We start from the raw sequence: 27,708 nt of genomic DNA, 5'->3' as shown, positions 1-27,708 counted from the left end.
ACGCGTTTTTTTAAAAAAAAACGCCGTATTTGGTGACAATGGATACAATTCAATTGATTGTGATAAATGTTCATCATCTTCAGCAAACATTATAGCATTGGATTTATTTAAGATTGTGTATGTTATTGGTGTTGGGGTTATAGGATTTGGGTTGTGATTGGATTATGAAATCAAATTGTGGTTGGCCGTTGAGGACCACGAGCGATTGGGGAATATGAAAATAGGGGTAGCATTGGAAATAATTGAAATGCCCAACCATTTTTGCAAGATTGGGCTAATAAAATGGGTATTTAAGTCTAATGATTTAAGCAACAAGATATTTAGTTTAAACTGGTATATAATTTGGAAGGTTTTGTCTTATTAACCCAAATATTTACTTTGGTTATTAATTATTTGGATGACTTATTTATAAGCCCAACTTTTAATTCCTAGTATAAGTTTGGTTAGGGAAATGTCAATTTTGTTTATCAAGTGAGTGGAGCGAACTTGATAGGCAGAAGGGGTAAGTCGGGACAAAAATGTGTTTTGTTGGTTTGTTTCTGTTCTCATCTCTTATCTTCATCCCTCTCTCTCCGGGCACTCTCAATCTCCACTCCTCCCTCTAGGCTCACACTCCTAGTGCTTAGCAGTATACTAGTTTATATAGTGAGTCGTTTGATGTTCCCTAAAGATATTTGATTGGCTAGAGAGATAGTGTAGTAGGCCCCACTTATTGTCCTCTGGCCCACTAACCACACGACGGCCTCTTGGTTTCAAATGGCGGGTTTTTAAAGAAGAAAATGTGTTCTCATTCTCTGTGATTGTAGCCTTCTAGGCAGCTTTTATTATGATCGTGGAGAATCTTTAAGGCGGATTTATAATCTTTATTTACATATTCAAACAGAGAGAGCAAGAGAAGAAAAAGAGGTATGATTTTTCACTCTTAAACAAAACTGGGTAGTTTCAGACTTTCACTAGATTTTGCATTTTCTATTCACTTGGACAAAATTGAAGTTCAGTTTGATTTTGGTTTTTTTTAAGTTAAAATGCAATTGAACTCTGAAATGGGGTTTCAGTAATATGTTTGGTTGTTGTCATTTTGTACATATGGGCTGTGTGGAATATGTAGAACTAAATTGTCACTTTGAAAGTAAACCTTTCTCTTTAATCTAAAATTTTCGATATATGCTTGGGCTTTTTAATTGTAAGTACAAAGTAATGGACTAATAGAGTTAAATATCAAGTCTTGTCTGCTTTTTCATGCAACTTATCACTTATGGGGATTGTATCTCTGATTCTTGTTTGGTTCATTTCTTATTTACTTTCAGGTTTCTTCCTTCCGTTAAGTTCAGAAATTTGTTTGTGGATTTTATGTCTCATTCTTAGCACAATCTTAGCAATGGTTAAGAGGCAGAGAGGAGGAAGGGGTGATAGTTCAAAGTCTAACAGCAAAGAACAAGAAGTTACTCAAGGAGATGAGGCAAAGAAGGTTATCATGCCTTATCTCAACCACGATTTGGTCTTCAATATTTTTACTAGAATTCCAGCTGATATACTTCTTGACAAGTTCAAGTACCAATGTAAACGATGGTTTAACATTGTCTCTGATCCAGTTTTCATCGATGCCCACACCATGAAGTCCGAAGCGGTCTGTTTGCTACAAGAATTCATGACTGACGACAGTGAGAACGTTGAATTGAGATTCTTGAACCTGAATGGATCAGAAATTAGTAAGGTTCGAGTATTAAATGAGTTTCCGAAAAATTTAAGATTTTTTCGTCCTTGTAATGGTTTGCTTGTGGGCGAAGATTATTTTCAGAATCTTTGTGTTACAAATCCTACAACAAAGGAACTAATTACAGTTCCTCGACCCCATGGCGAGATGTGTAGAATTTTGTATGACGTGGTATATGTTCCATCTACCAAGAAATACAAATTAGTGGAATTATTCTATACCGGTGTTTTTCTGTTTCACGTACAAACCCTAGATGCCCATTCGAGGAATACATGGAGACGGATAAATGAAACAAGTGTTCTGTCAACAAACATTTTGATTTTACTATATGCACGAGTTTCGGTTAAGGGGATCCTGTACGTGAGTACAAGTAGTGGTGGAGATACAATATCCTTTGATATTGATAACGAAGAAACAATCCGGTCATTGAAACTCCCTACAGCAGATTGTTGTAGCAAGTCGCTCATGGAGATGGATGGTTTCCTAGCAATCATAGATAATATGCATGTTAGGGGGAGTCCTTATGATGTTTGGATTTTGAAGGATGTTGACAGGCAAGAGTGGGTAAAACAATTCCGAATAGACACATTGCCGGTGAATATTTCTGAACAATGTGATGGATTGGCACGGGCTTTGGGAAAGATAAGTAATGGTGAAGTAATTTTCTTTGAAGGTGGTAATAATAGAGGACAAATAGTTGTCTATTATGTTAAGACAAGACAGTGGGAGCACTTAAATACTGAAGAAATTGAAGATAAAGTATGTATCCGTTCATGGATCTATTGCAACAGCCTTGTATCGCTGAAAAGTTCCATATAGTTCAGTCATGACGATTGTGGTTTATTTTATTGCATTTTTCTGATTAATCTCGAGTACTGCAGCAATCGTTTCCGTGGATAATAGATTCCCATGGCAGTAGCAGTTGAAACCAGGTCTCAGTAGAGTTGCAACCAAGATTGAGAAGCAGTTGGATGTGCACAAGCGTGGGAGTGTCTTCATTTTAATTGCAAGTTCTAGGAGAATTTCCTCACAAAGTTTCTTTGTCAGTAGTCTACCAATGTCCAATAGAGCTTCATTTGTGAAGTTGGCTATTACATTCTGTTATTTTTTATAAAAGTAGTCATTCACTGAAGTTTGCTCTAGGTTTCGAAATTGTTGAGTGATGGTGTAAAGAACCAAACTATGACATTTAGTACAACTTAAGCTTGTTCATCTGAACCTTGCCCACCTCATGGCTCATGTGTTTTACTAATTTCATATATCGTATTTTTTTTATAGAAATGTTTGTTGTTTAAAATTTGAACACCTTCATGTATCAAGCTAGGCTCTGAAAAAATCAAAATCATCTTTAAGATGTGACATCCAAGCACAGTGGTGTAAATCAGTAAAAGTTGGCATATACTTCGTTCGTGAATTTCACTTACATGGTTTGCTTTGCGAAGCTACTGAAGTTTTTTTTTAAAGGGTCGCGGTCCACTTTATACACGGCAAGAAGTTGCTGCGAAGTTGCACAATCCATGACATCTGATTACCGCGAGATCTCATATCCCACGGAAAGTTATTTTTTTTAATAGTCATCGTAAAAAAACGTTAGTTGTCGCGAGATGGTTGTGTTCACTAAAATAGAGTATTTCTTTGTGTTAATTATCAAAATTCTTCTTCATTAATTTGTTTCTCATAGCATATGAAAATATTTGTCGCGAGATAGCAAAATTATGTTTCGATTGTACATTTTTTTTGTCATGGTTTTTGGTGTTGTTCTTAGAGTGTATAAAGAAATTTTAAAGAAAAAAAAAAATAATGTATCCATATGTCGTGTGTGTTAAATACGTAAAATTTAAAGTGAAAATAAAACAAAAAACACAAAAAAAATGTTCCGCGACAACTCCCTGCCGTGGGATATGGGATTTCGCGGCAATCCAATACCATGAATTGTGCAATCTCACGGCAACTGTCTACCGTGAGATATGGAATATCGCGGCAACCTGATGTCGTAGAACTATTGGGCATGTGGAGCGTAAAAAGACATATAATACAATTATTGTTTTACTTTTTACTAAAAAAAGTGCCAATACCGCGACCCTTTTTAAAAAGAGCATGTCTTCAGCATGTAGGATGTATGGGCCTTTGGATCAGTACTTTTTTGTTGAAATACACCCTCACCTCTGTGTGTGAGTGGTCCAAGATTCTTTCTCAGCGCACCATATGTTTACCCTTTTAAAAAAACAGCGAGGATGACAGAATTGCTCTACTGATTTTAGGTTACCCGACCGCTTTTACTTACTTCTTGCTTATTGATGCGATCACAAAAAAGGGCCAACCCGAATTTGAGTAGACCCCGTGTTCGACTTGGATTTGGGTTACCCGACTGAAGGTGCACAATATAAATCCTAATTACATTACATCATCTTATGTCATCTCATTATTCTCATCTCATATATCTCATTTGCGGCTAAGATAGTGTAGTAGGTCCCACGTATTCTCCGTCGACCACTAATCTTCTGACACCTCTCCTTTCAAGAGCCAGAGAAAGAGAGAGTCGTTTTGAGAATAAAAAAAGAATCATTCGAATATTCAAAAAGAAGCAAAATCTTTACTCATATCCTTCTCTTTTTAGAGATTGTAGCTACTTCCTCACAATGATCTTCGACTAGTTTGAGGTAAAAAAAATAAATTCTCCATATCTTCAGTTTAGTCCAGAATTTTTTTTGAGATTTAACTTTGATTTTCTTGTTTGATTGTGATTGTTATCTAGGTACAACCACAATGAACTTTGGTTTTCTTAAAAACATACCACAAATTGGATTCATTTCAAATCATAATACCAGTCACACTCCAAATCCAATAGCAGCCATCACAGAAACTACTAAACAATGGATGTCCTATGATTACAAGATCTTGGGTTGGTCTCTTTTGTCTTTTATTCCATGGGTTGGTCTCAAAGTTAAACACAGATTCCACTCAACAATCACAGTGAACAGAACAGACCAACAGGAATACAGGGAACCCATTAGAAATTTGGAGCCAGGTGGTGGTTGTTATGTTCCGCTGTTTAGGCCTTATGTTGCTAAGGTTCCCTGGCACAGTGGAGCAAGAAGCTTTCTTTCTATGATGTTTCCGAGATATGGGCATTATTGCGGGCCAAACTGGTCTAGTGGAAAGGCTGGTGGTTCTCATCTCTGGGATCAACGCCCACGCGATTGGTTGGATTTCTGCTGCTATTGCCATGACATTGGCTATGACACTGGTGACCAAGCTAAGCTTTTAAAGGCTGACCTTGCTTTTCTTGAATGTTTGGAGAGGCCTCGGATGAGTACTAAAGGCAATGCCGGTGTTGCGCATCTATATAAAGTAATGTGCATTATAGGTACTTACCAATCACCTATGTTTTTATAGGATTCTCTTGTGTCTTTGATTGTTCTGTTTGTAATTTGCTATTCTCAAGTGAGTTATCCTTGGAAGTTAATTATTAATATTACTGTTGCAGGTCTCAGAAGCATACTAATTCCTTACAGAAGGCACCTTGTGAGGCTACAGGAAGGGCAACCGCTGTTTCACTGGATGGGAAGTTCGAATGGAAAGAATGCCGGACAGACTTTATAAAAAAAAAGACAGTTGATAGTCTGGAGGGCATCAATTATGGAATGTGATGAGTAAGAGTTTATGTGGAATTCCTAGTAATTCAAAAGGGTATTCTAGTTACATAATTATTTTCTATGGTGTTGATGTTTCTCTATGTTCAGCGTTCGAGCAAATTACTATATGTCTAGATGCAGGATGTATCATATTTAGCTTCTAATATGATGTACAAAATTAGTTAATCTTAACAATGTGACTTTTTGCCTCTTCCCTCTTCATGTTAAGGCTTTAAGCTTCTCTGTAGTTTGAAGGTACCATTTGAACTGTTAGAAAATGCAATTTTTGAGCTCTAGAATCAGTTGGAAAGGGTGTACTGCTATCACATATATGGAAAGATGTTTGATCGAAACATCTGCTGATTTATTTTCCCCTGGAAGAAAAATTTTGATTTTGTGCTGGAGGATACAATCAATGTAGTTTTGCAAAGGGTGCTATGAAGGAACTATATACATATGATGAACTTTATTGTATACATTAATGAAAACCAACCTGCTTGTAGTTTCCCCCAAAGAATATTGTTTCTGATTTGTATTAACAGAATGGGGGTGGAGAACAATACTTTTATATATTGTACTCAGTTCTGCACTTCTGCCAGGCTCCCTATCAGCACGCTTTGTTGTCTCAGTTGTCTGCAACTCTGCATTATCAGCTGCCTGCTCATATCCATGAAGATGTCTGTAATGGAGGCGGAGTATTGGACTTAAAAAGTAGTAAAGTAGGCAAGGGACCAAGGGCCCATTGAGTCCAAATTTCAGGATATCCATGAATTCAATTTCTAAGATCATAGAATTGATATCCAAACTGAAAAGCATTGCACATATGCAAGACGTTGGAGATATCTTGTTCTCCATAAAATCTGCTGTGGATTTTCAGACAAAACAAGACGCAAGTAACTGGCTCCAAAGGCGTTCTTGGACACACCCAGGACACACCCATAAAAACACTCACATACTCCAACTTTAAAATAAATAAATAAAATTATTTTAGACACATTTAGGTTTCTAATTTTTTTTTTATTAGGTATACTCAAGACAAAACAAGTCATTTATTTAATATATATCGTGAGACTCCATACTAAACCCTAGATACTCTACGTTATTCACTTGTAATTGAAAAAGAATGTGTTATTATTCTTCTTCTTTCTTTCAAAAGAAAAAAAAAAAGTATATGATTGATTTCTTCAATCTTCCAAAAGAACGAGTATCTAAAAGATGTTATTTTTTATTTTTTTTTTAAATATCTCAAATTAATTTGGGAAATATTATTGGATTGAGACGGCTATTGGGTATGACTAAAACTTAAGTTAGTTATGGAATATGAGAGTGTTTATATGGGTGTGTCCAAAATCACCCTATCTAAAATGTCCTGCATATATTGCTACTCACTTTGTGCAATTTTTAATTTACTGGCATCCCACTCTCTATTGCTAAGCAACAGAATTTTAAATTTTATATAACTTTAGTGTCCTGAACTCCAGGCTACTAGGACATATACAACTGATTAAGCCAAATTCTTGTCCTTTTCTTTCTATTTCATGCAATTATTTAACGCCAATCTTCATACTCGTATATCGATCACACCACAAAATTTCCTCGGATTTGGATAGAATTTTCAGGAATGAGGATGATTTGACCATACCATAGTACCTAATTAACGTACCTACTACGAACATTGATCTGCGACTTGGGCTTTGGTGCTACCCCACACACACTGACCTTAAAACTTAAACAAAAAAGTACTAATAAACAGACAAATCTTGCTGAAGCCGTTTACTTTCCACCCCTTTTCTGAAAAAAAATATGTTTTCAGATCACATCCAAGCAGACCCTGAATAAAAGTTTCATTCTCATTCTCACAGGCAAGTTACGCATCTCTCTTTTTCTCTATACTCGTTTACTTCAATTTTCTCTCCTGGGCTTTTTCACTTTTTCACTAATATATATGTATGTACTTTTCACTAGTGCAACATGCAATTTTTCAACATTGAAGATCTGGGTCTATGCAATTTAGTCTGTTTGATATGTTGGTGTGCTGTGATTTTGTAAAGTTTGATAATTTGATCTTGTTTTAGCTCATTGTAAATTCACAGATACCAATGCAAAAGGTTTCTTCAAGGTCAATAGGTGCTTTAAATGTTAAAGAGCTCATTTTTTGAAGTATTTATGTTGGCAATGATTGGATAGAAGAGAGTTGGAAATTGGAAGGAATTGGAATACACACTTTGAATGATTACTAACAATGATTGGAAAAAAGAACATGGGGCGGGCGTCGCCTTTGTTTCTACTTCTTTTGGTACTGGGCTTCTTTTTTGCGACGTATAATTTATTGACTATGGTACTTCACAATAGAAGTATAGAAGGAGGGGGAGTGGATGATGGGGCATTTTCGAAGTATTTTGATCCTTTAATTCAAGTGCCGAGGAAAGTGAAAGATGCTAAGTTGCCATTTCATGTTGCACTTACTGCAACTGATGCACCTTACAGCAAATGGCAGTGTCGTATTATGTACTATTGGTATAAGAAGATGAAGGAAATGCCTGAATCAGACATGGGAGGATTCACTAGGGTACTTCACTCCGGAAGTCCTGACAATCTAATGGATGAGATACCAACTTTCGTGGTTGATCCTCTTCCAGCAGGTCTGGATCGGGTGAGAATATTTCATTAGTAGTTTTGTCCCTTTTTTTTTTTGAGAACCTGTTATCTATCTTGCTTGGTGCGGGGTACTCTACTTGCATACATTTTCTTAGAAACATATTTGTGCTATTTTGTGTGCTTTTGAGCCGAAAACCTTCGTTCTCAAACATTGTTCTAATGTCATTTTACAGGGTTACATCGTATTAAATAGACCATGGGCATTTGTGCAGTGGCTAGAAAAAGCAACAATAGAGGAAGAGTGAGTAAGCTTTTATTGGAGTTTTGGAGTTTATTGCCTTAATGTTATTAATTTGAAATCTTATAATTTCTTCAACAATTCCAGATATATTTTGATGGCTGAGCCTGATCACATTTTTGCAAATCCCTTACCTAACCTGGCACACGGACGAAACCCAGTAGCATTCCCATTTTTCTATATTAAACCTGCTGAAAATGAAAAGGTAATAAGGAAGTTTTATCCGGAGGAGAAGGGACCTGTGACAGATGTTGACCCTATTGGCAATTCCCCTGTTATTATCAAGAAGGTAGAGTCCTCTTTGCCATTTTATCTGGTTAGGAACTTTTGAACTACCATATCAAGCGACAAATCGACATCAATTCATCAACTTGTTACAGCATCTGAATGAGTAATAGTGCACCAGTATTGATACTGCAGTACTTTTGAGGTGTTAGCACTATGGTTTTCAATTATTCTTGGCACTCTTAGTTTTCGGAGCCAATCTTTTGTATTCTGACTTGTTTAAATCATTTGTGGTCTAATTGATCCTTTTCAGTCCTTGATGGAGAAAATTGCACCTACATGGATGAATATCTCGTTAACAATGAAGGACGATCCAGAGACCGATAAAGCATTTGGCTGGGTTTTAGAAATGTAAGAACATGTTCAGTAAGATTCTTTATCTCAATCAGTGTACTTCTTGTATGATAGTCAGTATAGATTTTATTAACACTCTTCATGTTTATTTTACTTGGCTGTTACACTAAAGGTATGCATATGCTGTTGCATCCGCATTGCATGGTGTGCAGCATATTCTTCGAAAAGATTTTATGCTACAGGTTTGGTTCTTCTGCCTGAGGAAGCTTTTGTTTTTTCTTTTTATTCCAACCAGTCTTATACTCTTATGTATTTCATCTACATCGTTTATTTATTATATCCTTACTACTTTTTCACAAAAGCTATTGAAATGTTGATGGCAGCCCCCATGGGATTTGGAGGTCGGAAAGAGGTTTATCATTCATTACACGTACGGATGTGATTACTCCTTGGAGGTAGAGTGCAATTCCCTTCTCCAGCTATTAGTCATGAAATTGTAAATTTTCAAGTATACTTTTGAATTGGTCACTTTACTTTGCGTCAAGTGGAGTTTCTGATTCTCTTCTATCTGTTTTATATTCTTGATAGCTTTCTTATATTAGTTCTTCGATACACATGTAGGGTAAGCTAACATATGGGAAAATCGGGAAGTGGCGTTTTGACAAAAGATCATATCTTCGGGGTCCTCCACCAAGAAACCTCTCTTTGCCCCCTCCTGGAGTTCCTGAGAGTGTGGTAAGCATGCTTCTTTAGTTCTTTAAGTCAAGCTAATGCTTTCGTGTTATAATGTGAAAAACAAACACATCTGCAACCACTGTTAATGTTAAAACAATGAATATGCAAAAATTTTATTGGTTTGGTAATGTTTGATTACTCTGTTAGTTGGCATTTAGAATCCTATAATGTATCACACGTAATATCATTTCAGTAGAGTTTAGTACCACAGCCTGAAATGTTTCTTTCTCAGTTTTAACATCAATCAGGTCAAAATGCAATTGAACAATAAATGTCATTATTCTGGTTTAGTTGTAAGTTGTAACTGCCTTGTTTTATGGCCTTGCTCTCGAGTTGTTTCTCTGTAATGATTATATTCTTCTTCCAACGTAATTGTTACTCCTAACCCAGTCTACAAGACTACAACTCTACTATCCTCATAGTTCAGATGATCTCAGATGAAGGTATACAATCTTACATTTTGGTATAAACAGCCTTGGCGTGAGGCCCCTTATCAGTTTTAGGCTCCTACTCGGGTAACATGGATCTGACTTTCATATGCTCTTTCTTTGATACATGTTCCGAACCATACATGATTAGAAACTGCTGTTTCAGAATCACATCTGAACTTTGTTGATATGCGTACTTCAGGATGTGTTGCTTAATTATATCAGTAAAAAGTCGATTTCACTTGGCTCTACTTTGTCATCTCTTTTGTCCCTTTAAAATTTCAAATTCCCACACATTGCTAATTACTTCCCTTATCATAATGGAGAGCGAACATTTTGAAATGGACTTAATAACTGTTACTTCTTATCTATGTTGTACGTTTCATCTTGCTAATAAACTGTTAGTCTATTAAATTTCTACACGATGTTGTTGACTCTATGTTTCTAGTAAACGGGTACATCTGTTTTTTTGTTATCACTGGCATTACTTTCATGCTTATCATATATCTGATCATTGTTCTGTTTATAATTGTGATTGCAGGTCACACTAGTTAAGATGGTGAATGAGGCTACCGCAAATATTCCCGGGTGGGAGGCCGAGTAATGCTTGGAAAAGTATGTTGTAAGCATATGTAATCTAATTTTTGAATACTCCATCCGGTTAAACTGCTATAGAAGATCGTTGTATACAAACCATTTAATAAATTATGTTGAGGTTGGTAATGGAAATATAAGGCGAAAGGTGAATGATAACAAATAAGGATCTCGTCTCATTAATACGTGTTTAAATTAGAAGTATTTATGATCTCCTATTGAACTTAAAAGTCGGGTGTGTTTCACCTCTTAGGCTCCTACAACACTCCCATTGTGCAATGCCATAAGGAATATACAATCCAATGCAAGGACCAAAATATTGCCGATATATTGTTGATATATATTGTTTTTTTTACATCGATATCGATATTTTTGATATATATCTACTGAATATTGAATTCTTTTTTTCCGATATAAATTTTATTTTGCTGATATAATCGATATATACAATATTTACAATATATATTGTTTGACTTTTGATCATTTTTAATATAAATCTGATATTTCTAATATATTTATAATATTTCCGATATTATATTTCCAATATATCGATATTTTTGATATTTTAAATAGTTTGGACGGGTCTCAAAAAAATAGATATATATGATATATATTAGTTTTGGATATACTGATATATTCACCAATATCGATATTTTGGTCCTTGATCCAATGGTCATCCAACTTTTACAGCTAGGCTAAAATTGAAGGTTGAATCATTCTTTGGGAGTAAATACTGCCTAATGGGACATAAACCAAAGCTTAATTCTTATTTTTCCCAAGAGAACAGGCATTCATCCAAGTATCCAACCAATGTTTACAACTAGAAACTAGGTAAACATAACATTGGATCCAAATACAATGCAGCAAGATCTGCTAAAAGAAACGGTTAAATAACATTTTACATTACGATGCGTAGTCCAAAGGGTCAATTTTATGGTACATTTGGGGATCGTCTCAAGCGTAATGATTGTTTAGTGAAACTGGTTTGTGTTTAACACTCACAAAAGTCACAAGAGGCTCGAGTTTGGGTGTCATGGGGAAACATTCAGTTAGGCAAATGATTGTTTAGTGAAACAGGTGTCGGCGTGTGGCTGCTCGAGTCAACAGTGATGGCTTATGAAGTATGAAGTTATGAACATGAACCCACATGCACCATTGCACCTAAAACCCAGATCTGGCACAATTTCTGCCTTGATATGCCCCACCCTTGTTATTTTGTCAGCATAGTTCAGAAGACGTGTGAGGACAATATCCTCAACCTGATCGTCAATAGTTGGGTCGTCACAGTCGTGCTCGTGCAATGCATTGTGCTAATTTTAAGTTTTAAACCAGAAATTTGTCGCTTCTTGTAAACAAGAGGTTGGATCAACTAGTCTCGGAAGCTGATTTGAAATTTCTTCCTTAAGGAATTTGGCAATTTGCTCACGCTTTGTGAACGTTTACGTCGAATGTTACCTAATTCATGTAGATGAATTTTGACATTGCTTCAAACTTTTCAAAGAGTTAAGAGTGTGAATTTTGTTCTTAATACCACAGGACCACAAACAAGTTTGAATTTATATCAGGAAAATGCATGGGAAGTATGTCTTTCAATTGAAGACGGTTGAAACTCAAAATATTACCATAATTTAAAGTTCGAGATCTTCATATTGCTCAGATTGTAAGCCCTTGGAATGGCATATCCCCGATATACTTTCCACAATATTGGAATTTGGAAGATAACAAACTTACCAAGGAAAAAGTCGATACCAACAAAACTCTTATGGTGCGTTTGTTTCCCACGAAGGACCACCCTGAGGTGGACGGTTTGGATGGGTTGTAATTTGAAAAAATTGGATTCTAATAGCATTCCCCATCCAAGCCACTCTTATTCATCTCCACGTCAGTTCTATTTTCTCTCTTTTCCACCGTTTTGATGAAAAACAAAGTGACGTTATCCAATGCAAATATGACTATTATTTTTGGACGGCGAGAGATGGAATGAAAAAAACAAACGATTTTTTTTTTTAAAAACACAAGACGGAATAAAACATTCCGTTCGAAATTCCCAACTCAACTACTATCTCGGTTGAAAGTTTCACTCTCGTTTTGAGTTGGAAAAATAATCACCTTAATATTCACATTTGCATTGGGCAAAAGTTTGTGACTATTTGGAGGTGAATATTGTCACATCCCCTTGATATTCATTTGCATTGGGAATGCTCTAAATAGAACCCATTTCCTCATTTGCATTCTTGAGAAGTGACCCTTGTTAATTCGACAAAACTCATTTCTTATTTCCTTATTTGCATTTTAATTGGAAAGAAATAATCCATTTGACGTATAAATTAAGACTTATAAAAGAAAGAAATAACTAAATTGAGGATTTAATATGACAACCAAATACAAAAATTTACATAGGAATTGAAATTCAATAATTTCTGAAAATTTGCCAAATACACATTTTATAAGTTTGAATCGAATTCTATTCAAATGGATTCTATTCCAATAGTTTCCAACTCCATTATATTTCTAATTAATTTCCAATACACTCTCTTAGCCTGTTATACGAATGTATAACATAGCAGATATCATGAAATTTTAAGATTTCTACATCTTGCTCTATGCAGTATATTATTTGTGGATGGTACGATAATCAATATTGTTTACCAGTCTCAGTTCCGTTTCTCATGAACGATACGTGGTGTATTCTTCCAGAGGGGATATACTTAAAATTGTGCGCAAGGATCCAATGGATACACATCTCATTAGTGTTTATCCCCAGTACAAGGGAACACTCGTACACGTGGCAACACTGTCAGATTGTTGTCCCATAATCTGTACGGACAAATAAGAGGTGCACACTAGTACACGTATGCTCAAAATATTTGTCCGTTTCTCAGAATCGCATATCACTAATCCTTTTTATACCCCTCAAAACAAGAGATCATTGCTACATCCTTCACACACACAACACACTTGTAGTCAATTATGTCTCGCCATAGGCGTCAAGCATCACAAGCTTTACCAGCATCCTTCAATGTGATTAGTGAAGAACCTGCAGCATCAATGGAGGTGTTAGCAGATGGTGGTTTTGGTAACAAAGGCTGTGGATCAACTAATATTGCCAGTGGTACTAGTGCTAGTATTGGTCATGTTGGTGGTGGTACTAAGAAGTTCGTGAGTGACGGTCAACCACCTTTGGCTAATCAAGTTGATTGTCTTGGTACCAACGCAAAGAAACCAACAGTTGATGGTAGTTCTACTTAGAGTTGAAGATCGCAATATGATTTTTACTCAACTACTTTCCTAGCTAGTAGTGTGCATTGCTATGCATTTTGTAACTTCGGTGTTTCATTAATGAAAGTAGTTAACTAGTTATGTTATATGGCAGTATGGCACAGTACGACTATGGTGTTCCTCTATTTTTTCGATCAATCTACTTCTGTGAGCTATTCCTTGCTTTTGGGATCACTGTGGAAGTGTGGAAATATACATTCCTCGGATACCAAATTTTACTTGGTACTGCATTCCACTTTTAGCTTCCGCCTTGTAGCAGCTAATTAACTTATTGTACTGTAATTTTAGTATTTGGTACCAGCAGATGTACATGTGGGATCACTGAGTTCTATTCTGAACTAGGACATAGAAAGACGTGGATGAGTAGATCTTGGGTACTTTAAATTTTGGAACTTAGAAGCATCGCAAATTTGGACGTCAGCTAAGATGGCTATCTGTGTTCAAAACAGGCATACAGATACAAATACATTATTGTTCTGAAATGCAAGCCATATATAGTTAGTAAATCCCATTCAGTTTCAACATTGCATTCGCTTGCCATGAATAACTTCTTCAGTAATCAATGTGCTAGTCTGCGTCGATCTTTAGCCCCATCGATAGAAGCCAAAACATATTAATCACAATTCTGGTTTCTTTTCGACACCAATGGCCTACACGTGGGGGCACTAGTTTGCTACACTATTATTTTCCACTGAATTGACACTCATAACGCAAGGCCCATGCAGGATTAAGACAACTAGGTAAAGGTACCAAAATAGTTTTCCAACAAAATGTACCAGATTTAATTTCTGCGTCCACTGTCCACATGTACTGGTAGATTGAAGTCATTTAACTATTTAAGATCCTTCAAAGTGTCAAATGTTCCAAAATTTTGGTGCCGAATTTATATTGTTGACAGAATGTCACCATAAACTTTCAACATTTCGCAGAAATGTCGACTGACTGATTTTGTTACTTTAGAGCATCATAGATATTTTCCTAGCATCAAACACCAAGAGTGTGTTTGTTACGATGGAGACATTACGAAAATGAAAGAAAAATAAGAGTGGCTCACCTTCCATGGAAAGAAAATGAGCTTTTACATATGAAAACAAAATCATGGAAATAGAAAAAGTTTTGTGTCTTTAGTTTTAATCCCTGAAAATTTTGTGGAAAGGAAAGAAAATAAATAGCTAGGGACTTACTACTAGGAGTACTAGCACACCCAATAATACAATTATTCATTTCCATAACTTTTGCAAACAAACAATGATTATTCATTTCTCCAATTTTTATTTTTCTTTTTCCATTTTACCAAACACATATTATTTAAAATTATTTCCATTCCATTCTATAAATGACCACCTATTTTATTTCCTTTCCTTTTTCCACGAGTTAAAATTTAACAAACACACCCCAAATTTTTCAACAATTTGGTGTTTTCATATGGTGATAAAACACAAAAAAAATCCAAATCTATCACGGCCAAAATTAACGGTCCCAAGGTCTATAATCGCATCATCATTGATTTTCTAACAAGTCACACACATCTCAGAATCTCTCGCACACACAAACATCTCGAGCACACACACGTATCGAGGCACACACACACATCTCGATTCGGATCAATGGCTAGATAACACGATTCTGAGATGATCCGTATACGGGTTGTAGAGATCTCAAGTCTTTTTCTAACACCGCATTATGGGCTTAGGCTACTAAGTGGTTTCTATGGCGGTTTTTTGAGAATAATTGCCGAGAGATCGGGAAAAAAATAAAGAAAAATTGATGTGCCATACATCACGCGCGGTTTTGGGAAAATGGCGTGGACTATATATCTAAAACCCCATTATTTGATGTCGAAAATTTGATTTTTCTACTAAAAATGGTCGGTGTTTTTTTGGTTTGGTTAAAAAATTTGGTGTTTTTTTTGTTTCTCTCCAAAAGATGTTCTTAAAGCAACGACAGTTACAAATCTGTTTCTTTCCCGCCATATCAAAGACAAAAAAAAAAAAAAAAAAAAAAAAAAAATGCTCACCACTAATTCCTTCTCGTTCTCACCAATCACTTCAAAAAATCACAAACCAAACATTCCAAAACCAGCACCTTCCTCAAAACCAACTTCACTCACTTCACTTACAACTCAAACCAACATTCTCTTATCAACTTACCTCAAAACCAAAACCATAACACAATCACTTCAACTCTTTCAACTTCTTCCTTATAAAGACACCATTACATATAACACAATCATATCTCATTGTTCAAATCACCCCAATCATATTTCCACGTGTTTTAATCTTTTCTTTCAAATGATTAGTTTTAAGGATACCCAACCTGATATTCTCACTTTTCGAGCACTCCTTAAAGTTTGTGTTGATGATTATTACCCATTGGGTGTTCAAGTTCATGGTTGGATAGTAAAGTGTTTTGGGTCGTGTAATGTTGATTTGATTACTAGTACTTATTTGATAAATTTTTATGGTCAGTTTGGGATGGTTGATTTTGCGCGTAATGTGTTTGATGAAATTAGTGTAAAAGATTTGGATTTATTTGCTTTTAGTTCTTTGATGGGGTGTTATAATAAAGCTGGAATGTATGATGATGTGTTAAAGGTTTTGAGATATTTGATGGATATTGATGGATTAATATTGCCTAATGCGTATGTTTTAACTTGTGGTTTAAGTGCTTGTGCTAGTTTGTTTTCTTTATTTGAAGGAAGACAAATCCATGCTTATATTGTAAAGGGGTTGTTAGGTTCCGATGTGTTTGTTGGAACTGCATTGATTAATATGTATATAAAGTGTAATGATGTGGATTGTGCAAAGAAGTCTTTTTTGGAAATTGAGACGCCGACTGTGGTGGCTTGGAATGCTCTCATGGCCGGGGAGTTTAGTGGCAAAGAAGTTTTGAAGTTATTTGAGAAAATGTGGGGAGAGTATGAATCAGATTTTAAGGTCCTGATCATGTGACCCTTTGCAACTGTTCTTAGTGCTTGTAAAGATGTTGATTTGTATTCAGTTCACAAATACACAATTTGGTCATTAAAACTATAGGGGTTGAAGTGGATGTGTTTATTGGTGGTGCTCTTTTCGACATATATGTTGATAATGGTTGTGTTTCTGATGCCGAAAAAGTTCTTGATGCCATTTGTGAAAAAGATCTTACCGCTTATAATTTGGCAATACAAGGGTATAGACGAAATGGACATAGGCAAAAGGCAGAACAGTTGTTCCATGAAGCTCTCCATATGGACATGGAACTAAATGAAGAAACTTTAAGATCCCTTCTGATAAGAGTTCAAGACCTTGGTGAAGGGAAGCAATTGCATGCTCTTATTATGAAGTTGGGTTTTACAGGATCTAGGGACAGTGATCTTCACATTTCCACATCATTAGTCTTGATGTACGCAGAGTTTCAATGTTCGGATGATGCAATTCAACTCTTCCATCAAGTTCATTTCCCTGATCTGATTTTGTGGACTTCAATGATCTCGGGTTTCTCTATTAGCGGTGAAAGCCAAAAAGCATTAGATTTGTATGTCCAAATGTTGAAAGGATTAGCTGAGCCTCCAAACCATTATACATTCTCCAGTATCTTGCATTAGGTGTCTGCAGTCTTGCTACAGTTGAAGAAGGTAAACAGATTCATGCCCAAATTATTAAGTCTGACTCAAATATTAAATCTGATGTATTTGTTAATAGTGGCCTTGTGGACATGTATTCAAAGTGTGGCTATGTAACAGAAGCAAAACTTATATTTGATAAGATGCCTGAACGAGACTTACCTGCATGGAATGCCATGATCACAGGCCTAGCACAACATGGGCATGCTGAAATGGCCATAGAAGTTTTTCAAGGACTCTTGAACATGCCAAACATACAGCCAAATCATATTACATTTGTAGGAGTTCTCTCGGCTTGCAGCTACCGTGGTTTAGTGGAAGAGGGATATAGGTATTTCAAGTTGATCAAGGAACCCACAATTGATCACTACACCTGTTTAATAGACCTATTAGGGCGGCAGGATGCCTCGAAGAAGCTCTAAATGTCGTTGAAGAAATGCCTTTCAACCCAAATGAAATTATGTGGTCGCCATTGCTCTCAGCCAGTAATGATTCATTGTAACATCATGATAGCTCAATACGCAGCCAATAATCTCTTACAGTTGAATCCAAAAGATTCTGGAACTTATGTTGCTCTCGCAAATATTTATGCCGGAGCTGGAAGATGGGAAGATGCAAATAAGATTAGGAAATTGATGAATGATCGTGGGCTAAGGAAAAATCCAGGTCAAAGTTGGTTAATGGTAAATGGAGAGACCCACATTTTCCTTGCAGTAGACAAACGAAAATTGCAGCAAACTTGATTATCACTCTGGGTTTCTTTCTTTAAGAAATGTTGAATCTAGACTATGACCCAGATGAAATATACATCTTCCGTCCAATGCAGCTAGAGCGGTCCTGGTGGCAGCGAACAAATTGAGTTATCACCATGTCATAGTTGCGGTCAAGTGATTAAGTTCTTAAAGCTATGTGAAAATAAGTTTATGAAGAGTGGACAATGATTGCATGAAAGGAAAATTCAGATCTGTTTTAAGATAAATGAGAGGGTTCCAATTTCCTCTGCGACAAGCATAAAGAGGGGAAAACCTTAAAAAGCTTTTGCTTACTCACTAGTGTGAGTTTGATCATCCTTCATCAAGTGGTTAAAATCTTCAACTGGATCAGGTAAAATCATCTACCAGTTCCTTTGGGATACTGATGTGACGACATGACCATAATGGATTTTTTGTTTTGGCAGGTCTACAAGGATATAGAGCAGGATTCTTCTGAACAGCTCATCAATGGTGAGTAATCTTAAATTGTGTAGCGAAGTTTGGAATCTTCAATTAAGTCCTTGGTGTTAGCTTAATCTACTAAGAGATGAAGATAGAGCTACTTCCTAAGACATGATAAGCTGAATTTTGAACTTTTTATCTTTTCTCTAAACTACACTATTTGAAAGCAAATTTTTTTTGGGTTAACTAGTATTACCCCCCCACTAGATGAGCCAATTAGGATTTCCCCCCCACTAGATGGGAAATTAGGGTCTCCCCCCTAAATACACACAAAAAAAATTCGGTCAACCCACTTTGACTTTTTTTTTATGTGTATTTAGGGGAGACCCTAATTTCCCATCTAGTGGGGAATCCTAATTGGCTCATCTAGTGGGGGTAATACTAGTTAACCCATTTTTTTTAATCACAAGAATTAACAGCGCCTGACATACATTCAAATAAATTGGCAAAAGTAATTGTCCATAGTCTTAAATATGGTTTTATATGCCTGATTGTATAATCAGAGGTTCTTATCTATCAAGAACAATGCAAAATTGTATTATTCTTACAAATTCTACTTGGAGACCTAAAGTCTTTTGTAGTTTAAAAGCTTTGTTATTTCATTGGTCTAAAGTCTTCAAAAGAGTTTAGAGGATGTTTCTTTGAGTCTTTTGTTGCTAGATGGGACCGCCTTCTGTTTTTTAGACATGGGGTGACGGTGCTTGTCCGGGGTTTTTGTTTTTTCTTCTTCTTATGTTTTGTTTCATCGCTTGTTAATATTTATTTTTCGGTTGTTCTCTTGTAATGTAGGCTTTCTCAGCCTACTTTTCTTTTATTAATGGAATATCACTTTTACCGAAAGCAAAAAAAGTCTTTTGTAGTTTTAGCCTTCTTTCCTTCTCCCACTTCTGACCTCTCGTGATCCTTTCTTATTGGTTGTTAAGTAGGTATGTAGTGCCATGGAGTCTTGAACCAAGGCTATGGTAACTCAGACTTATAAGCTAGCTGGCACCTGCAGCCTCTCTCAGATCTTTGACATCGAATAAATCTTCATCAACTGTTATCTCAGAAAATCCTTATGGAGTCACCTCCCAATTACAGTGTTATTTAGCCAACTTATTTTGGATTTTCTACTTCTGTATTTTGTTACTGTTGTTCGTTTTGATTGAGTTGCGTCAATGTACATCCAGAAGTTGAAAAGTCCTTTTTCTTTGCTCCCCACTTCTTTTAGAGCATCATGCTTGGAGTATTTTTATATGTCATCGTCTGAGTAGATCAGAGGATCCGAGGATAGAGATTATAGAATCTTCTACTGAATGGTATAGATTTTCACTCCATAATCCTCAAAATCAATATTCACCTCTTTGTTGGTCAGTGGCTTCAATTAGCTCAAGATGTCAATTATGTGCTTTAGCTTTTATCTTTTGTGTTGAAATATAATCTAGAGCAGGCTGTGCCCTCATCTAGAGTACAACACCTCACCATCTTTTTGCCATACTGGCTTAAAATACAAAACTTGTGTATTTCGAGGCATTCCTGTGTTTCTGCTGATGTATTGTAATGAGGGCGAGGTTATCTGCTGTTCACACGGCAGCCTGCTTCACACAGATAGGTCTGCATAACAATATTGTTAATTTATATTAATTTTTCTTTTTGGAAATAGTTGTCTCTGACATTTTGCCAGTGCCCTTGTATATCGTTCCTCTTGCTTTTGGTGAGGTTCTGTCTTCAGGAAATAACACCAAAACTTAATTTAAATGAAATTGAATTGTTGAAGAACTTCTAATGGCCTATTCATATCAGAAATACCATACTGCACTAGTTTTAGCATTAATTTTCATTACTTTACCGATATTAAGTTAACTAGTTTTTGTTGTTTAAGAAGGATGATTGTTCTACTACCGCATTGCCTTAGGTGTTGCATGTCACTCCAATAACACAGTCCAAATAAGATTGCGCTCTGGTTTTCAATCATCATTATCCGTGGCTAATGCATGTCTATTTACAAATAGACAATCCTAAATGATCTTAATGGTGGGGCTCTTATTAATACTTTGTCAAAACAAACAATTGTAATCTCAATTACATATATAAATTGACGTCAGTGCATGTTGTTTTCATCACCAGTAAGCCATGTAGTTTGCATTTTGGTATAATTTGTTATGCCATGATTTTGTTGGTTTTGTAGGACCATAGCCTTTTACCCGTGCGTTGTGTGTATGTATGTGTGAGTGTGGGTGGGGCACTGGGGGGGTTGGGGTCTATATTATTAGGAAAGACATAGGCGTGAGTTTAATTGAGGACACTAAAGACTATGCAGATCTTAAACAGCGAGACCGAGAAAAGGAGAGGAAGAAGCAATATTTAAATTAATCTACTAATGAAAATACATTTCATCTAAAAGAACACAATATCAAGAACCAACAAATTTATATAGAAAGTACCGAAAGTAATTTGATCAGTGAGAAAGGCTAATTAAATAACTTCAATTCTGAGAATCATCTAAATGCAGAGGGATGTACCAAAAACTGTCAGATGTTACATGACTGATTTTGGATGACTAAATAAATAGCAACAGACAAATGCATCCACTCAACAGAGTCCCAGCAAGACACAGAGAGAGTGCCATGTTTATCTGCCTTGTGAGCCTTCGACTAAAGGTTTCACCCTGATCTACGTGAAAACAGTGAAAAGCAGTGTAATAACTTATTTTACATGCCACTCTCTACCATGGAGAAGCAATTTCTTAACATGTACCTGTCAGAAAACGCTGCTACCATAGAACACCCTTGACCCATCCTTCTTTTCTCCAAGTCAGTCTTCTTGTTATGTTGCTGAATAACGCCACCGTTGTCATGTTGTTCTGGTTTGTCAAGATCCATTGGGAGTTTCATCTTTGCCAATGATTCTGTAAACTGCTGCATGCTTCTCATGTACATATCTACTATCTGTTGCTGCATTGAATTCTGCTCGGCCTCAATGTTGATGTTCCCTATTGGAGCTTTGAATACCTGTGCATATTCAGCAGAACTTGATGGCAATCTTTGAATTATGTGTTTCTTTTGCTTGAGAAATTAGGATCTTTGTTGTCCCTAACATCACTCTCTTTTGAAGTTGGCGCTCCGGAGATGCTTCTGAACTTGGATGAGCGTCAACAGATATTGATTGAACTGGAGAATCAGATGACTCATTTGCAACAGGACTCTTTTTCTCCATAGAATCGATTGAGCTTCTGTCATCACTTGCTGGTTGTAGTGGAATTGAAGAATCCAGAATTCTGAATACTTTCATTTGGAGAAACAGACCCAATTCCCCGATTCTCATCAGAAGAATTTAAAATCATGTCATAATCATCTGAGACTCTGATACTGCACCAAGATGAAGGAAAAGAAGCAGCTCCACACATAATAGGCCTCAAAGAAGAGTTAAAATACTTGAAACCATCTGTTGATTCTCCCTTACAACATTGATGTCAGGGAATTCAATTCTCTCATATTCAACTGGGTCCAAACCAACCTCAGACATTTCACGATTTAGCAACACAACTTCGAACTGATGGAAGAATTGAAATTTGACTCGGATGCCTTGCCAGACAGATTAACAGGCACAGATGTGCTAAGAAAGAGAGTCAAGTGAACGGTCCCCAAGAGGAGAATGGAAGAGATCAGTTGAAGAAAGGGTGAAATCTTGTGTCACCTTTCCCTTCCCCTGCCACCAAAGACATAGGTACTAAAGCAAATCCTAACAGTTGATCTTCCAAATAATTCCTTGCCCTACTTAACATCCATATCTCACATTTGAGAACAGCATCAAGTTGATTTATCTTCATTCTAAGATTCTCATTAAAATCTGGATTTTTCCCTCTCCACCATTTATGATCCTAGTTGAGATAGTCTCATCTGGACTATAAGTAAGAGAGAATTTTGCATAAACGTCTTGTTTTTCATATATGCAGATGTTTTGAATGTTTCTTGCATGGTGAACATATATTTCCAATAAACCAGAAAACTCATCTTCACCATCTACACCTGAGTTAGGGATTATAATTGAACTCCAGTTGTTCCACCGAAAGATTCCATTCCAGCTAAAACAGTTTTGTAATTTGGTGCTCTAGTATTCAAAAGCAGCTAAATAGCATAAATTTGAAACAGAATCAATGTAAGCCTAAATCTTTTACATAACACTTTTTTTGAAAATTTTTATGCAACTCCCATATAAATTTTAAAATGCATATATTTAATAGTTTTATGAGACTAGCATTGGGACCTTTAGTTGAGAGTTGTATAAGAAAAACAATAGAACAAAAAAATGAACTAGAGGAGCTGAAGATAGACTTACAGCAGAAGAATGGAGTGGAAATGACTTGATCACTAATTAGGAGAGTTGGTGGTTAAGAGCAGTAGGTGAGATTGAAGCAAGAAAAGAAGAATTTGAGGGTGATGAGAGTGGTAAAGACGATGATGTTTTGTTTGTTTTTTTTATTTTCTTGAATTATTACTACTTTCTCTCTTTGGGTAGGTGGAAATGAGAATTTTGTGTTTGCTTTGCTTGACACATTGCAGCTTCCTTAGAATTGAGTTCACTCCACTGAGTTCAATGGAGGACCCACTTGGCTCCATCATCCTAGTTCTGTTTCCACTATTTTGAGCCTCCTGTAGTTTACTGTTAGGTACTAGTGCATCTACTATATGATGTGTAACTCCTGACAGCGATAATAACACTAACTCAAAAGGATTAGGTGATTATGCACTTAAGGGCTTAAGGCCTAGAACCTTTCAAGCGCCATGGTCTTGGAATTTTGAGGGTGGGCGTAAAATTGGTTGGAGCGTGACAGAGGGCAGAAATGAATGGCCTCAAATATATCAGGACTTCCTTCGAGAAGTTTTTCAAGACCATAGGCTGAGCTGTCATTGTTGGCCAGAGAGCCCGAGATAGTTAACCTCAGTACCTCCAAAGAAGAGGCACTAAATTAGGGTTCCTAATTTCCTACCAAAAAAAGAACAGACATTCTATTAGGAAGAACACAAAAACACAAAAGGGCATACAACTGTTGGGCTCATAAATTTACTTTCAAAAATCTTGAAAGGGCATATAAAGGGAGATTTTAGAAATTTTAGGCACTAACACAAAAGGCATTATTGCATACCCAAGCAAAACCAGACACGCTCTTTGAAAAGGGCATACAATGCTGGGATTTTTAGCCAAGGTCAAATGATTAAAGGATGGGATGAAGGTGTCTTGGGCATAAATTGGAGAAGCTGTCCCCTACACATTCCATGCGCGTTTAAGCTAATGGTTTCTCCAGTTTAAGGTCAACCCCCACCCAGTTTTGAGTTTGAGATGAAGTCCTTGGCGCCTAGTAACTAGTTAATGTGAGTTAGACCATTCTAGAGATGTGTTATTTGATTCTTTTGTCTGATTCTTTAACTTTGTGCTTTAGTTTCCTGAATGTTGCTTTGGAGTTGTGTCTGAAATGATATCTTTAGTATAATGTTAGCTTGCATCCGTAGCCACCTGTGAACTGTTTCATAGAGTAAAAAACGCTTCTTCAGTGATACTCCTTCCAATTCAAATCCAGTAAACTTGGAATCCAACTAACTGGGCTTTTGACAGAAATGAGCCCAACCCGAAAGCCCGCATATTTGAGAAGCAGCAGCGTTTTCGCAGCAACTAACTGAAACAAAGAAGCAAGAAAAGAAGAACAGTTTCCAAATTTTCCATTCACGTTTTTTTGCCAAATTTTTACACTTTTCAAAGAGACAAAACTATTTATATATTTTTCCAGTAACAGGGATTAATTCTTGGGTGATTGGTCTGTCATAATAAATAGTTTACAGTTCAAACTTTGTTAATCCATGCTTTGGTCATGGTATAATATTGTCAATATTATGTCCCTAACCCCTCTGCACTTGTACAGTTGCAAGTATTTGAAATCACAACCTCGGGTTTCAGAACAGCAAACCGGGAGGATTTGGAACCCCTGTGCAGCAACCTTCGGGTGAAGGAAGGCGTTGATGCTCTGTTGGGGAAGTAAGTCCCTCGCATTCTTACATGTGTATTCTAAAACCAATGGATATATTTGTTTATTCCGTATAAAGCAGGCAGCTAGATGTAACGATATTGATGATCTTACAAGCTTGGCATCTTCTGGTGTTCCTTCGAACATTGCATAGCTTGCATTAAATTAATACGACACCTAATTGAATTACAAAGCGAAATATGATGCCCCTAAATCTATCTTGATTGTGGAAATTTTTTGATGTTTGGGGCATTGATTTTATGGGACCCTTCCCTATTTCTCAAGGTTTTCTATACATTTTAGTTATTTTGTAGACTATGTGTCCAAATGGATTGAGGTACGATGTCGCTTCAAATGACCATAAGATCATGTGAAGATTTGTAAAAGAAAACATTTTCTCGTTTTTGGTGTTCCCAAAGCTATCATCGATGATGGGGGTACACATTTTGTAACAAAATTTTTGGGTTTTAATGAAGAAATATGGAGTTACTCACAAGGTTGTTACTCCATACCACCCACAAATGAGTGGCCAAGTGGAAGTCTCCAAGAGAGATAAAGTCTATTTCGAGAAACCATCAACCCATCAAGAAAGGAGGGCCTGGTCTCTCGCTTTATCGGATGCCTTGTGGCATACCGAGCGATGATTTAAGACACCTATAGGGATGTCTCCTTACGCATTGTTTTGGAAAACCTTGTCATCTACGCCAATTAAACTTGAGCATCGTGCCTTTTGGGCCATCAAAAGCCCTCACTAATACAATATCATCAGAAGGGTGGCTTAAAACCGCAATTAAATGAGCTAGAGGAGATTAGATTGATGCTTATGATCTCTCGAAATCCTACAAAGCTAATATGAAAGAGTGCCACGACAAGCACATTTTGGCGTAAGGATTTCAAAATTGGCCAAAAAGTTTGATGTACAACTCCGGATTACACATCTTTCCCGGTAAATTGAAAACACGATGGTGCGGTCCTTTCATCAGGGTGTGAAACATTATGGGGCAATCTCTTTGCTTAATCTAAAAGATAACAGTGAATTTCAAGTCAATGGACAGCGCTAAAACATTACCACGAATTACGCCACGGATGTTGAGCGGACTCTTCTTCATAATCCAAGATACACCGACTAGATGTTTCGTTTCAGCGTCTTAATCTTGTTTCTATAGAGGTAACGCCATTTTGGTAGCCGGGCCATCTTCTATCTTATGATCTCCAAAGTTCTTTGAAGTGTGTGGTTGCAAGTGCCGGAACCTTAGTCCCGCGAAAACTCTTTTTCATAAGCGAGTATAAATGTCTTCGCGAACACGAGCAAACGTGCCTTTAGGTAAACGATGGGTACCTAAAATTTCACCTCCTTCCTTCTCTTCCCTTTTCTACTCTCTACCTCGCGAACTTCACTAATCATTTGGTGTAAGTCTCACTCATCACGAATAGGGAATGGTCATAGTTCTTTTGCTTTCGTAAGCGACGTCTTGAAGGCGAAGGATGGGCTGGTGTATGCATTGCCAAACACCCTTACGGTCTAGGCTTTGACTTCCTATCCGATACTAGCCGGTTTAAGGTATACTTTTGTCTAACACCGGTTCGCGTAGGATAATCTTCGTCAGCCAGCGCCGTTTCTCCTACGAGGTTGGGATTTATCTTGAGAATCCGGCGTTAAAGACTTCGATTCGTCTTGAGGATCGGCGTTAAAAGACTCACCTTGTAAATATGTTTATATTGTTGCCTTTTTCCTTTGCATTAAGTTTTGCACATGGGATTCGTGTCAAACCTCATATGTTGCATACTTGGAAGCATAAGCGGGCAATGGATTCCACCCGGACCAACCCTAGAATTGGTTACTTTGAGTCCCTCGGGTGGTTTGAGGATAGCCGTATGTAATAAGGGCAATTTTATTAGACCAGAAAGCGCCGCGGTCGAGGATGGTACCGCCTGCCCCTAATCCCATAATACATAGAGGTGAAGCCACGATCCGGCTGGATTGGGTTCGCCCGAGCCGACACATGGTTGTCTATGATTTAAGATGGTGACTCCCCTGGACATCCAATGTTTTTCACGTATATCTCCCTTGTATGTAAATAAAACCTTTGTTTATAAATAAAACACTCTCTTTCTTTAAAAAAAAAAAATTGTGACTTTCAAGAACGACTCATACAATTGGATAGCATTTTTCGTGCCGATCGTTTCGGTATCTCATTCGTCCAATTCGGAGTCCAAACGAGTCGTGGGTAAGCATTTAGATTTTTTAGGTTTAAATCGGGCTTTAGGCTTGATTTGGGCTTCGAGAAAATTTTTGGCCCAACCAAAATATCGATTTCTCGGTCCATTTAAACCCAAAAAAACTGATAACACGCGTCACATTTACATCACTCTTCTTCCTAAAAAACCGGATCTTGGCCCCTCTCAATTTAGTCTCGCACGAGACAGGCCCACACTAAAACCAGGTCTCGCGCGAGACCCTCACATCTCCGACCAAGTTTTCCTTCCGTCAGATCATCCCATTTCTTCCCCTCATTAGTAATCAATAGCCATCCTCTCTCTAAGACCAGCAATGGCCGGAAACAGACGGATTTGTGTGGAAAGAAATTTTGGAAATTTGTTTGAAAATGGGATGTTTGCTCCATTCTTTGATCACGAAATTCACTCTAGAGGATGGGAGAGTTTGTTATATGCCAATGGAGGGCTTTATTCCAAGGATTTGGTGATGAAATTCTACGACAATGGGAGCTTTAATGGCGACCATTTTTGGGTCACCGTCGAGGGTGTGCGCCACAAAGTCACTTTGTGTGTTGCTCTCGGGATCACGGGCATTCCCACGGTCGACCACGTCGACGACTTCGATGTAGCAGTCCGTGTACCCACGAACTTACGACCTAATGCTCGACACGCTTAATCGAGGGAGAGTACAACATCGGCTGAGAAATGCGGCGTATCGGTATTTCGGTGCGAACGGAACCAGCTAGCGATGACTCAATGGCTGGGACTGAATGTCATTGGCACCTCGAAGCCTTCGGACATCAACAAGACCTTCC

At 37.1% G+C, this 27,708-nt stretch overlaps 4 protein-coding genes, 1 long non-coding RNA gene and 1 pseudogene across 9 annotated transcripts in view; 5 read left to right on the top strand and 1 right to left on the bottom strand.

The window, feature by feature from the left end:
* LOC147485428 (F-box protein At1g30790-like) overlaps positions 1-2,946 on the top strand; it is an 81,549-nt gene extending 78,603 nt beyond the window's left edge. The window contains exons 1-4 of one of the 5 annotated variants that reach the window (XR_015201966.1): positions 774-906; positions 1,308-1,468; positions 1,593-1,714; positions 1,799-2,946. Coding sequence is in view for 3 of the 5 variants with exons in the window: in XM_086572403.1 (XP_086428529.1) it covers positions 1,379-2,533 (1,155 nt within the window). In the remaining 2 variants the exon portion in view is untranslated. Of the gene's footprint in view, positions 1-773; positions 907-1,307 lie in introns of those variants that run through there. The other 4 variants (XR_015201965.1, XM_086572404.1, XM_086572403.1 and 1 more) reach the window with 4 other exon arrangements.
* Positions 2,947-4,207: 1,261 nt separating this feature from the next.
* On the top strand, positions 4,208-5,563 carry LOC147485427 (uncharacterized). The gene is made up of 3 exons (XM_086573401.1): positions 4,208-4,374; positions 4,470-5,081; positions 5,202-5,563. The coding sequence occupies exons 2-3, from the start codon at positions 4,481-4,483 to the stop codon at positions 5,315-5,317; spliced, it is 717 nt and encodes a 238-aa protein (XP_086429527.1). The 5' UTR covers positions 4,208-4,374; positions 4,470-4,480; the 3' UTR covers positions 5,318-5,563.
* A 1,362-nt stretch (positions 5,564-6,925) lies between these two features.
* On the top strand, positions 6,926-10,747 carry LOC147485426 (hydroxyproline O-arabinosyltransferase NOD3-like). The gene is made up of 9 exons (XM_086572345.1): positions 6,926-7,211; positions 7,443-8,002; positions 8,181-8,248; positions 8,333-8,534; positions 8,784-8,881; positions 8,997-9,066; positions 9,208-9,279; positions 9,446-9,559; positions 10,529-10,747. Exons 2-9 carry the CDS (start codon positions 7,592-7,594, stop codon positions 10,589-10,591), a joined length of 1,098 nt encoding a protein of 365 aa, XP_086428471.1. The 5' UTR covers positions 6,926-7,211; positions 7,443-7,591; the 3' UTR covers positions 10,592-10,747.
* A 2,804-nt stretch (positions 10,748-13,551) lies between these two features.
* LOC147485425 (pentatricopeptide repeat-containing protein At2g33680-like) lies at positions 13,552-17,886 on the top strand. The gene is made up of 5 exons (XM_086573517.1): positions 13,552-13,816; positions 14,149-14,234; positions 16,329-16,777; positions 16,861-17,376; positions 17,457-17,886. The coding sequence occupies exons 1-5, from the start codon at positions 13,552-13,554 to the stop codon at positions 17,884-17,886; spliced, it is 1,746 nt and encodes a 581-aa protein (XP_086429643.1).
* A 74-nt stretch (positions 17,887-17,960) lies between these two features.
* On the top strand, positions 17,961-20,011 carry LOC147485424 (uncharacterized). The gene is made up of 3 exons (XR_015202302.1): positions 17,961-18,568; positions 18,642-18,687; positions 19,605-20,011. It is a non-coding gene; the product is annotated as an uncharacterized LOC147485424 (long non-coding RNA).
* A 1,406-nt stretch (positions 20,012-21,417) lies between these two features.
* On the bottom strand, positions 21,418-24,702 carry LOC147485423 (uncharacterized; annotated as a pseudogene).
* Positions 24,703-27,708: the final 3,006 nt, after the last annotated feature.

The sequence above is a fragment of the Coptis chinensis genome, chromosome 7, assembly GCF_015680905.1.
Source record: "Coptis chinensis isolate HL-2020 chromosome 7, ASM1568090v1, whole genome shotgun sequence".
NCBI classification, from domain to species: Eukaryota; Viridiplantae; Streptophyta; class Magnoliopsida; order Ranunculales; family Ranunculaceae; genus Coptis; species Coptis chinensis.
This window is presented reverse-complemented; position numbering and strand designations above follow the sequence as displayed.

Bases quoted from the DNA above. Each gene is read 5' to 3' on its own strand.
- LOC147485427 (XM_086573401.1), top strand. From the start codon at position 4,481: ATGAACTTTGGTTTTCTTAAAAACATACCACAAATTGGATTCATTTCA. The intron at 5,082-5,201 runs GTACTTACCAAT...TTACTGTTGCAG, and splicing joins TAAAGTAATGTGCATTATAG to GTCTCAGAAGCATACTAATT.
- LOC147485426 (XM_086572345.1), top strand. From the start codon at position 7,592: ATGATTGGAAAAAAGAACATGGGGCGGGCGTCGCCTTTGTTTCTACTT. The intron at 8,003-8,180 runs GTGAGAATATTT...GTCATTTTACAG, and splicing joins TTCCAGCAGGTCTGGATCGG to GGTTACATCGTATTAAATAG. The intron at 8,535-8,783 runs GTAGAGTCCTCT...GATCCTTTTCAG, and splicing joins CCCCTGTTATTATCAAGAAG to TCCTTGATGGAGAAAATTGC.
- LOC147485425 (XM_086573517.1), top strand. From the start codon at position 13,552: ATGTCTCGCCATAGGCGTCAAGCATCACAAGCTTTACCAGCATCCTTC. The intron at 16,778-16,860 runs GTATGAATCAGA...ATTTGTATTCAG, and splicing joins TTTGAGAAAATGTGGGGAGA to TTCACAAATACACAATTTGG. The intron at 17,377-17,456 runs GTATGTCCAAAT...AGGTGTCTGCAG, and splicing joins AGCCAAAAAGCATTAGATTT to TCTTGCTACAGTTGAAGAAG.